The 12,426-nt window shown below is 35.7% G+C and overlaps 1 protein-coding gene across 1 annotated transcript; it reads left to right on the forward strand.

Moving 5' to 3' along the window:
* The first annotated feature begins 1,757 nt into the window (after positions 1 to 1,757).
* On the forward strand, positions 1,758 to 11,074 carry LOC123500949. Its single transcript, XM_045249495.1, has 8 exons — positions 1,758 to 1,810; positions 2,155 to 2,406; positions 9,232 to 9,413; positions 9,621 to 9,741; positions 10,141 to 10,188; positions 10,347 to 10,409; positions 10,569 to 10,775; positions 11,021 to 11,074. Exons 1-8 carry the CDS (start codon positions 1,758 to 1,760, stop codon positions 11,037 to 11,039), a joined length of 945 nt encoding a protein of 314 aa, XP_045105430.1. The 3' UTR covers positions 11,040 to 11,074.
* Positions 11,075 to 12,426: the final 1,352 nt, after the last annotated feature.

The following is a 12,426-nucleotide window of genomic DNA, read 5'->3' on the forward strand; positions in this document are numbered from 1 at the left end:
TTATTATTATTATTATTATTATTATTATTATTATTATTATTATTATTATTTTATTACTGCTATCATTGATACTGTTGTTATTATTATTCTTATTCTTATTCTTATTATCATTATTATTATTATTATTATTATTATTATTATTATTATTATTATTATTATTATTATTATTATTATTATTATTATTATTATTATTATTATTATTATTATTTTTTTTTTTATCATTATTATTATTATTATTATTATTATTATTATTATTATTATTATTATTATTACATTATTTTCATTCTCTTATTTTAACTTATTATTCTAATATCATTTATATGTAATCCCAACACCTTTACATATATATTTTATATACTATTCTGTACTTATCAATATTCATGGATTTGATTATCTTCTACATGCCTTAAAAGCTTTGCTTACAAATACGCTAACCATTAAGTTATTGCTAAATGTTCTATTTTTATACATATATGTCACATTTGTATAACTTATGAGCTACAATAAATGTTCAAATGTTCAATGTTCTATCTATCTATCTATCTATCTATCTATCTCTATCTCTCTTTCTCAATAATTCTAGATATTTAAAGGACAGACACTTTAGACAAGCATTGCGATCATCTGTGTGGCCTTGGAAAGCAGTCGTGATGAGAGAATAAGCGTTTAATATTGTTTGATTAAGTTACACAGATTTTCAAGAGTGTTTTCGTGGTGATAGATTAACAATATTATCTAATTGACACACACTCAAAAAAAGCATTTTGGTTATCTCTGTGGCCTTGGAAAATAATCATGGTGACAGAGCAGAACGTTTTTAAGCAAGATTAAAGGCAGATTGACAAGATTTCTGCATTATTGAGAAACATCCGTGAAAACCCCGCTAATCATATCTGTGGCCTAAGAAAACAAAGCGTTTCTCAATGCACACAGGGGGAGGAGGTGGAGAAAGATCGCTAGGCAGTGAGAGGAGAGAAATAGCATTACAGCAACCGCTACTACTCACACACACACACACACACGGTAGCACAGTGGTTAGACACAGCCAGAGGACCAGGGTTCCATTCCCTGGCCGGGTGGAGATATTTGGTGTGTCTCCTTTCACGTGTAGCCACTGTTCACCTAGCAGTGAGTAGGTACGGGATGTAAATCGAGTTGTGACCTTGTTGTCACACACACACACGAAGATCGGAAATAATGACTCACACACGTAGGGTAACACACACACACACACACACACACACACACACACACACACACACACATTCACATTTAACAAAACTTTACCACACCTGTACACATCTGTAAGTAAATATTAATTGAAGACATACTATATAGGAATTACTTACAAATTAATGGTGTTAATTACTGCACACCGCAGAATTGAGGGGGCACGAAACTAAATACTGTCCTGTTCTGACGCCTAGTAAACATCACATGACCAGCCGATCGTTCTTTGAAGTCTGTTGTATTTAGAGAAGTGACCAGCCAGTGTTCCAGGCCTTGTGATGTCGTCAGTCGAATACAAGTAATCCTATAGGGCAGATTGTTTGTCTTTCTTCAGATATAAGGAAAGAGACAGGCAGACACAGTGGTTATGCTTGCTTGGCGATTGGTACATTAACCTCTTTAGTAGCATGGCGGGTTTCCATATTCCTTCTGGTTACTTCTTGGCTATTCTATACAGCTTCAGAAATTTATGTTGGGAATGAAATAGAGAGGACTCGCTGAAGGGTTAGGAGTGCTTCCTCGATAAAATGCTGTCAGTATATGAGCACATGAATGTGTATCTGGTGTATGGTTGCCTCATGTATGTTAGTTAGGTTAGTTTAGGTTAGGTTAGTCTGGATGTAGTAATTCAGAATAGCTTACAATACACATTTAACTGCCAGGAAATCTGTTGCAAATTGCAAATTGTGTACTTTACTTCATTAAGACATTGATTTTTCCTAAGTGGTTTGCTAGGTTAGTTTATCTGTGAGGTGACGCACATAAGGCACCACTATTTCCTCCAACTTCTTTTATCATTACCATTACCTTTTGTTTGGAGTGACAAAGACCATTATTGCTGTATTGGGATTGATAGTTACAGGTGACAAATTTACTGTTCTGATTGTTGTTGTATTGTTTCCAAATTAAGTATGACCTGTGCAGCCAGGCTGCCTCATACTCGCCCATACCCCCTCGCCCTGAGCTTTTAGCCCCTTACCATCATCCAGGAATTTTTTCGACGAGCCGTACGGCAGGTTCGTGCTCCGTGCAGGACGTGTTGCGCTCCCTGGGACTGCTGTGCCGCCACCTGGGAGACGTGTGCGCCCGTGGAATGGTGCAAAACGACCTAAAGGCTGATAACATCACAGTCTCTGGCGGCATGCACCTCCCCGTGGTGCATGCCATCGACCAAAGGTGGGCGTGCCGCGCGGGACATGTCGTCGAGGACTTGAGCCTGAAGACGGGCGAGGAAGACGACTTCCCAGGAAGGGTTAGACGCTAAGTGCCGCTGAATGGCAAAGAAGGTGAGGGCGAGGCTGCCCGTGTTTCCTTTAAGGGACGTGTTTAGCCTCAGAGAGTTCTGTATCCAACCCTGGCTGGCGGTGCACCTGTTACTTCAAGATGACACTGTTCTGCGTACATGTGCACTGTGAGGTGTTGTTTAGCCGTGGTGCGACTCAGGTGTGTTCTGGCGAGACACCAGGAGCGGGTGGGATGGTGGGCGGGTGGGGTGTGTGAGCCTTGCCTGGGTCATTGGATGTCCATCTGCGAAATGGTGAACCACTCAGTCATGATTTACAGCATCGCGTGATGAGGCGAGTGATGGCCACAGACCGATAAAGATTACTGCTAAACACTGCACGCTGATACTACGGCTGTAACAGAAGACAAGCAAAGTAATGGCTGCGTGGCGCCGTGGCTGTCAGGAAAATGGAGAGGGCGTGGAGAGGAAGGAGCGAGGCCAGCAACAAAGCAGCTATTTGCCAGTAGTAAGTCACACACAACTTCCCTCCAATGCAGTGACGGTGAATTCGTTCAGATTGTATTGTATAACCTCAAGGAATGTGGGTGTGTGGCCATGGTGTTTCTCCGCCATAGTTACTGAACTCGGTCAGATCCAGTGGTGGTGGCGGCCGCTAGATGACTTGCTAGATACGGTCACTGACATAGATATTAGATGTGATGTGTTCCCGTTTTCATATTAAGTCAAGAATTATGTAGTGAGCTGTAAGGATCTATACACACTTGATGGTGCTAGTTTTAGGGAGTAAGGGATTAATATGATGTTTTAACGAGAAAACATGTATTAACCAAGGCTATAAATATGTATTTCTTTTTCTCTCTCTCTCTCTCTCTCTCTCTCTCTCTCTCTCTCTCTCTCTCTCTCTCTCTCTCCTGAATCAGAGTCCTATATCGACATAATCATCATCATCAATACACTACATTTTCATCTAATTTCTCCCTGATTGACACACGAATAGCAGGAAACCTTTCTTCTGGCTGGTGATGTCTGGAGGCCAAATGCCAAAACCAAGCCCTTCAGGTTGAAATATTAGCTTATTGCCATGAAAATATACAAACAGAAAGAATATACAGTACTTAGATGTGTAGATGTGTGGGTGGGAGGTGGGAGGTTGGAGGTGGGATGGTGTCAGTAAAGGCCCCTATTGGCTGAGAGGCTTGTGAGGAGATCAGCTTGGAGTTAGTAGTGGTTCCGTCCGCCAATCAGACAGCCTCCTTTTTGCAGTGTTTGAGGCGATGATATTTTTGACTTTGTGTGCCCACCTCACACCACCCTGTCACTACAAGTATCGGCTGCAGACCACTGGCTCCGCTGAAAAATGCGTGAGGTTGTCATCTCATTGGACTACATTCACACTAGTGTCACTATCTATCTATCTATCTATCTATCTATCTATCTATCTATATCTATATCTATATATATATATATATATATATATATATATATATATATATATATATATATATATATATATATATATATATATATATATATATATATATATATATATATATATATATATATATATATATATATATATATATATATATATATATATATATATATATATATATATATATATATATATATATATATATATATATATATATATATATATATATATATATATATATATATATATATATATATATATATATATATATATATATATATATATATATATATATATATATATATATATATATATATATATATATATATATATATATATACATGATAAAGTGCGTAGTACTCTGCAGTTGTCACGTACTCAAATGACTCAATGTCAACATGCAAAAGCTACTCCTGTCTCCTTTAACATTAATGATGTAGTATTTAAATCTGCACCTGAACGGCAGTCAAAATTAACTACTAAATTTTCAGGTCCCTTTTTGATCCAAGAAAAATTAACAGGAAATAAATTTAAAATTTTTTATCCTTCTGCTCAGATGTCAGAAGTTGTCCATGCAGACAGACATAAAAAGAGTGATATTTGTGTTGCTATGCCTTCACCCTTGCCTCTTCCACCTGTCTCGTGTAGCTCTGTGTCTTCATCTACTTCCTTACCTTCTTCGTCCTCGTACAATCTGCATTCCAGAGCTAACTCCTTATAATTTTTGTATGATGATTAGCTACATATGTAGTTCAAATGACAGTGATTTACATTTTGTATTTAATTATTTGTGTAATTTTTTTCATGTACCATGATAATTTATTTTTTATGTACCATGATGATTTTTATGTCCCATGATGATTATATGTCAAAATATTCTTGATGAAGCTCATGATTACATGTAAAAAATTTTTTTTGATAAAGTGTATGCTTACATGATATTATTTTTTGATGATGATGATTAAATATTTATCAGCAGCTGATATATATATATATATATATATATATATATATATATATATATATATATATATATATATATATATATATATATATATATATATATATATATATATATATATATGTACTTCTTTCCATTGTGTAATGTTTCCGGGGGATGCCTCGAGAACTTACTATGACAACTTACTATAAGAACTTACTGTGTGCCATATTTTATGTTCTTATTAATTCTATTTAGTGATAAGTGATTACAGATCTTATAAACAGAACTAATTTTTGTGAGTCATGTAACGAAAATTAATGAAGTGAAAACTTGAAAATTAATGAAAATAATTAATATTTTTGTGATTGATATGAAAATTTGAAAATTAATGAAAAGATTTTATATTCTTATGAGTGATGTAATGAAAATTAGTGAAAGAAGTAATATTTTTGAAAGTGATCAGATGACAATTATTAATATGACTGTTTTTTGTGAAAAATGAACATTCCAGTGTTGACCTTACAATTTTCTTTTAGATGAACTCTTATTTTATAGTGTTTATTTATTTTTTTTACGATTATCACCTTCAGTGCGGGGTTGCACTGTTGTGCGTGCCCGAGCCATATGTTAGCATGTCCTTTGTTTTTCCCATACTCCCTTTCTGTCTGACGTCACGTCCTTCCCCTCAGTCCTCGCTCGCCACCGCCTCAGGCGACACGCTACGCCTCCTGCCTCTCGTTTCGCTCGGTTTACACTTGTTTTGTATTATGCTACCATAAATACACTTTCATAATGGACTCAGGTGTCTCCATGCTACCCCTGTTTTACGACAACTACCACAAGTGAACCCGCCTTTATACTTCATTTAAGAGCGAGGTATCCTGACGTTTGTCCCTATCCTTTGGTTAATTCCATTGCTTCTATAAGGAGACTGGCAACTGGGTGGGGCTTTTGTCTCTAGATTTTTGTTGCCCTTAACCAGTCCTCTTTTTATATATATATATATATATATATATATATATATATATATATATATATATATATATATATATATATATATATATATATATATATATATATATATATATATATATATATATATATATATATATATATATATATATATATATATATATATATATGAAGTGTAAACTTCACATCTCATCTTGAGCTATTTCAGCTTCTATGAAGTTAATTCTTCAGGGTTGTCTCCGCCAGTTTTTCTCAGCCCTCCCCAGCTGCTAAATTTGTATAGGGGCCTTATAGTTCCATAATCGGAGAATGCTTCACATGTAAAGGGCAATTCATTCTCACCGCTCTCTCTAGACGTAAGGAATCAAAAGCAATTGGTCTTAAATTCTTATTACCTCTTCTCCTCTGACTGTCTTCGTCCTCCTTCTCAACGTCTCAATGTTGCATATTTTGTTGCATTGTATTGTTATTTTCACGAGCACGGGACCACCTGATTGAGAATTGGCCACGCTAACCATTGCGCCAAGGTGTGTGTGTGTGTGTGTGTGTGTGTGCATTCATTGTATATATTTACGGTCGCCTGCTGGTCACCCAGCCTTCCCTATTACAGAAAGAGCTCAGAACTTATAGACCGATCTTCGGTCTATAGGCTCTGAGACCACACCACACTTCACACACCGGGGAAGTGAGGCCATAAAACCTCGAGTTACATCCCGTACCTATACCTGCTACTAGGTGAACGGGCTACACATTAAGAGGCTCATCTATTTGCTCCGCTGTGCCCGGAGGTCAAACCCGCGCCTTCTCATTTGTAAGCTGAGTGTGCTAACTGCTACACTACGTGTGTGTGTGTGTGTGTGTGTGTGTGTTTGTACCGTGTGTGTGTGTGTGTGTGTATACAATTCATCTCGGTCGTCTGCTGGTCACCCAGCCAGTCTTCCCATTACGGAGCGAGCTCAGAGCTCATAGACCGATCTTCGGGTAGGACTGAGACCACATCACACACTCCACACACCGGGAAAGCGAGGCCACAACCCCTCGAGTTACATCCCGTACCTATTTACTGCTAGGTGAACAGGGTCCACACATTAAGAGGCTTGCCCATTAGCCTTACCGCTTCCCAGGACTTGAACCCGGCCCTCTCGATAGTGAGTCGAACCTGCTAACCACTACACTACACGTGTGTGTGTGTGTGTGTGTGTGTGTAGTTGTAGAAACTGTTCCAAGTCTCAACACATCTTTGCGGAAACTAAATTTTTATCATCTCTCAGACATCGTCCCTTCCTTAGTTTCTTACTATGCGATCTTGTGCTTCTAAAGTCATATTCTTCTCTCAGGATCAGTTTCTCATTATCCACTTCATCCATTCCGTTAATCAATTTATAAACTTGTATCAGATCCCTCTCTCTTCTCTGCTCCAAGGTTGGTAGATCCATTGCCTTTAGTCTCTCCTCATATGCCATCCCTTTAAATTCTGGAACCATTCTTGTAGCCATTTTTGTAGTCTCTCTAATTTTCTTATGTGTTTCTTTTTATGGGGAGTCCACACAACTCCTGCATATTCCAATCTTGGTCTTATTCTAGTACTTATCAATTTCTTCATCATTTCCTTGTCCATATAGTGAAATGCTACTCCAATATTCCTTAGCAAATTATACGTCTCTGAAAATTCTATCAATATGGCTAACCGGTTGATTATTTTCTTCCATTGTCACTCCCAAGTCTTTTTCCTTTTTTACTTTTTCTAGTTCTACTCCATCTCCCATCTTATAGATTCCCACTGGTCGTCTTTCACTTTCTCCCATTTCCATGACATGGCTTTTGTCCACATTGAATTCCATCTCCCATTTTTTGCTCCATTTCCAGATCTTGTTTAAGTCTTCTTGTAGTATTTCACAATCCTCTTTTTGTTTAATGACTCTGCACAGTTTCGCATCATCCGCAAACAGATTTATGTAGCTGTTCACTCCCTCTGGCATGTCATTTATATATACGAGAAAAGTATTGGTGCCAATACTGACCCTGTGGCACTCCACTGTCTACTGTTCTCCACTTGGACTTCATATCTTTAACTCGTCCTTATTTCTCTTCCCATTAAGTAATTCTTCATCCATCTCAATGTGCTTCCTTTTAAGCCACCCTTCTCCTCTAACTTCCATAGTAATCTTTCATGTGGCACTTTATCAAAAGCCTTTTTTAGATCTAAATAAATACAGTCAACCCATCCCTCTCTCTCTTGTACTTTATCAACTATTCTAGAGTAGAAACTCAATAAATTTGTCACACATGACCGACCTTTTCTAAAACCAAATTGGCTATTTGATAATATTTTGTTGTCTTCAAAAAACCCGATCCATTGCTTCTTTATTACTTTTTCACACATCTTGCATATTACACTAGTTAGTGATACCGGCCTGTAATTTAAAGGTTCTTCCTTCCTTCCGCTCATATATGGGAACCACCTCAGCTCTTTTCCACTCCACTGGCACTGTTCCATTTTCTATTGAGCATTTTATGATGTTGTATATTGGACTTGCTAGTTCTTCCCTACATTCTTTCAGTATTCTGCCTGAGACTTCATCCGGTCCCATTTCCTTTTCCTCATCCAATTCCGTCATCAACTTTTTTATTTCAAGCTTGGTTACTTTAATCTCTTTCATATAGACAGTCTCTCTATTACCCTGTGGTCTTTCAAATTTGGATTCCTTAGTAAAGACCTCATGAAATTTACTATTTAACAGTTCTGCCATACTTTTGGGTCTTCCACCATTCCATTTTCTCCTTTTAACCTTTCTATTGTTTCTTTTTGTCTTATTTTTCCATTTATGAATCTAGAACAATTTTGGTTGTTCCTTACATTTTCGACAATGTCCTTTTCATAGTTCTTTTCTTCTTCCTTTCTCACCTTAGCATATTCATTTCTTGCTGTTTTGAAGTTTTCCTTATTTTCTGGATTTCTGTTTCTTCTACACCTTTTCCATGCTCCATCTCGTTTCTCCTTTGCCCTAGCACATCTTGCATTAAACCAATCTTTCTTTCCTTCTTCTTTAGGTCTATATTTCGGAACATATTCCTGACCCCAGTTTTGTATATTTCCAAAAATAAGTTATATTTCTCTTGAACCGTTAATGAGTTTTCCATCTCCTCCCAGTTTACGTTTTTAAAATAGTTCTTGAGATTCTCAATATCAGCCTTTCTGTAATTTAATCGGTCTCCTTTGTATGATTCATCTCTATCTTCCTTTCCTTCTTCTATATCCATCTCTAATATTACATGGTCACTCTTTCCCAATGGGCACGTGTGTGTGTGTGTGTGTGTGTGAGTGTGTGTGTTATTTGCTTTATATTTTTTGTCATGTAGATAGGAAAATGTTGCATAATTTGGAGACTAACAATTCTTTGCAAACAGGTTTGACAACAAGGTGTCATCTCAGACACGTACGGAGGCCTGGGAGCACATCACTGCTGCCCTCAATGCTGCCTTCCCACACTCTCAACGAATACCAAATCAAGTTGAGAAGAAATGGTACAGCTTGAAGAGTGAAGGGAAGGAGGAAATCAGCACCTACAACAAGGTGTTGAAGGGCACAGGTAAGATTTTATTTTTGTTTGTTACTTGTTTTTTGTTTGTGTTTCCAAGTATGTGTACTGATCTAATTACTAACCTTAGAGTGTCCTGTTAGCATTGTTATAATAAATACTATTCATTGTAATTTCCTCCAAAAGGGAAATTTTCTGTGATTTGCTCTATGTTGGCTAGACAGTTTCATCTACTTGATGTGAATTTTAATATTTCAGGTGGTGGGGACCCTCCCAAGCCTCTGTCTGATGTGGCAACACTAGTACAAACTATACTTGGGCCAGAAAATGTTTGTATTTCTGGCATTGCAGAGTTGGATGCTGTATCCTTACAGAATGGGTATGTGTATGGACACTTGTAATTATTATAGTGTAGAGGTAAAACGGGAGGCCACGATCTCTCGCCCTTGAAAGTAATAAGTATAACCAGGAATGCCTTAATTGCATTGGGAAGGAAAACAGCACAAAAGTAAGGGGTATATATTGACACACAAAGAAAGACAACAAAGATATCCACCAGGTAAAAACACCACTGTTGCGTGCAAGGGCTGGCCGGGGAGGTGAAGTCTTCGGCTGGAGTGCAGTAGGGAGACAGCATACAAATTTCTCCCATATGAACTGTTACATGTACAAACACTCCTCTAATGAACATTTACAGTAGAAACACTTAACTTTAATTTTTTTTTCTCCATCACTAACTTAAAACCCTACAGACTGATTTTGATTTCCTTTCTTTCAGGAATACAGCTTCTGCAGGAAGTGAACATGATCTTACAGCCAACAACAAGTCAGCAAAGTGTGGTTTGACACTAATAGAAGCATTGTATTCCTTGTCTTCAGTGTTTTATAATGATGCCCAGTTTTACTGATGTAAAATTGTGCATTTAAATGCTTGCATTGGCTTGCAACATACCATGCCAATTGATTTTATTTCCTTTGTTTCAGGACTGTTGCAGAAATGGCTGTGATTGAAATCGACCAATGTGATGAATTAGAAGTGCAACTTTGGTTAGTATAGTGTATGTTCAGTGCTTTACATGTAAAGATTAACATATAATTTTCCTCTTAGGTGGATTTCAATTACAATTATGGTGGGTGGGCCTGTCCTAAGTGAGGAATGACTGTCCTACATTTCCCATAGTAAATAAACACATTATCTATTTTCAGTGATGATAATGCAAAACTTCCCAACATAAGTGTGGCAGGAACTGCTATTAAACCACCACCACCACCCTCAGCACATAAGTGTTGCAGCACCTGCAACTGTAGCACTGCCTGTGAAAAGGCAGTGCTGGAACTGGAGCTGCTCAGAGCACAAGTGGCAGCTGCAAAAGCACAGGCCCATGCTTTTGATATGTGGAGTGAAAAAATTAAGTGAGTATACTGTGTGGAGTGAAAGATTTAACACACCTTCTCAAGATCAGTGGAATGTAGGTACATAACTCTCAAGAGAACTTGATCAATTCTTCTGAAAATTCATGGTATATATTCATAATCATTCTTCATTCAGTGTAGTCATTAGAAATTGAGATACTGTACAGCTAAATTCCATTAAGTACATTTTTGTAGGATCTTGAAAGAAAATAATATATTCCAAGGAAAAAACTGTTTATTTCTAGGTCACAAATGAAGAAGTAATAAGGAGCAGATCCACACCATCATACCAATATATATATATATATATATATATATATATATATATATATATATATATATATATATATATATATATATATATATATATATATATATATACACACACACACATTATTTAGTGAATAATAAAACATATTCTGTATAAAAAAACATTTTGCAAACCTAATTCCCAAACTGTTTGACTTTAAGTTCTATATGTGTCGTTCCCAATATGAATATTGTTAAATTAATGTAAACGTCTAAACATAACTTTGACGAACTTAACCCTTCCCCTTAGCTTAATATACTATTATCTTCATTGAGCACAACATATATACATATGTGTGTGTGTGTATATATATATATATATATATATATATATATATATATATATATATATATATATATATATATATATATATATATATATATACACACACACACACACACACACACACACACACACACACACACACACACACACACACACACACACTCACCCTAAGTTGTCGTAACTATCAACTTACCGAAAATAGCACAGGCAAGGTGTTCCCTGACGGCAGCTCCATCTCACAGGCCATTATCACCTTGCATGGTTTTATGGGGTGCAACCTTATTTTGCTGGGGGGCAAAAACAGTGACAGCTATAAAAGCACAATGCCATGGTACTGATATGTGAACTGAAGAAATGAAGTGAGTACACAGTGTGTGGCAAAAGATTCAACACATATTACTTAAAGATCAGTAGAATGTAGCCATGCAGTGACACTGAAGCTGTGTAGCCATACTCCCAACCACCATATTTAGCAGTGCTGGCTGCTATCCTACAAAGAAAAATACTTATGCTGTATATATATGTTTAACAAATTTAATTACCAAATTGTTGGACTAACTTAATTGTGAAGGGAACAATATTAATATAACTACAATAAAAAAAAATGTATGTAGTTCCACATAAGAATAATGTAAAAATAACGTTAACGTCCAAACATGACATGATTCAATAACATCAATGAACCAAACCTTTACCTTTATATATATATATATATATATATATATATATATATATATATATATATATATATATATATATATATATATATATATATATATATATATATATATATATATATATATATATATATATATATATATATATATATATATATATATATATATATATATATATATATATATATATATATATATATATATATATATATATATATATATATATATATATATATATATATATATATATATATATATATATATATATATATATATATATATATATATATATATATATATATATATATATATATATATATATATATATTTAGAAGTGATTATCATGAACAAACTATCGCCTGATAAACACATCAATAAA

This window comes from Portunus trituberculatus, unplaced genomic scaffold (assembly GCF_017591435.1).
Source record: "Portunus trituberculatus isolate SZX2019 unplaced genomic scaffold, ASM1759143v1 PGA_scaffold_522__18_contigs__length_968829, whole genome shotgun sequence".
Taxonomy (NCBI): Eukaryota; Metazoa; Arthropoda; class Malacostraca; order Decapoda; family Portunidae; genus Portunus; species Portunus trituberculatus.

Coding starts and splice junctions, on each gene's coding strand:
- LOC123500949 (XM_045249495.1), top strand. CDS start 1,758: ATGCTGTCAGTATATGAGCACATGAATGTGTATCTGGTGTATGGTTGC. Junction 1,811..2,154: donor CTGGTGTATGGTTGCCTCAT/GTATGTTAGTTA, acceptor TGACCTGTGCAG/CCAGGCTGCCTCATACTCGC. Junction 2,407..9,231: donor GTGCATGCCATCGACCAAAG/GTGGGCGTGCCG, acceptor CTTTGCAAACAG/GTTTGACAACAAGGTGTCAT.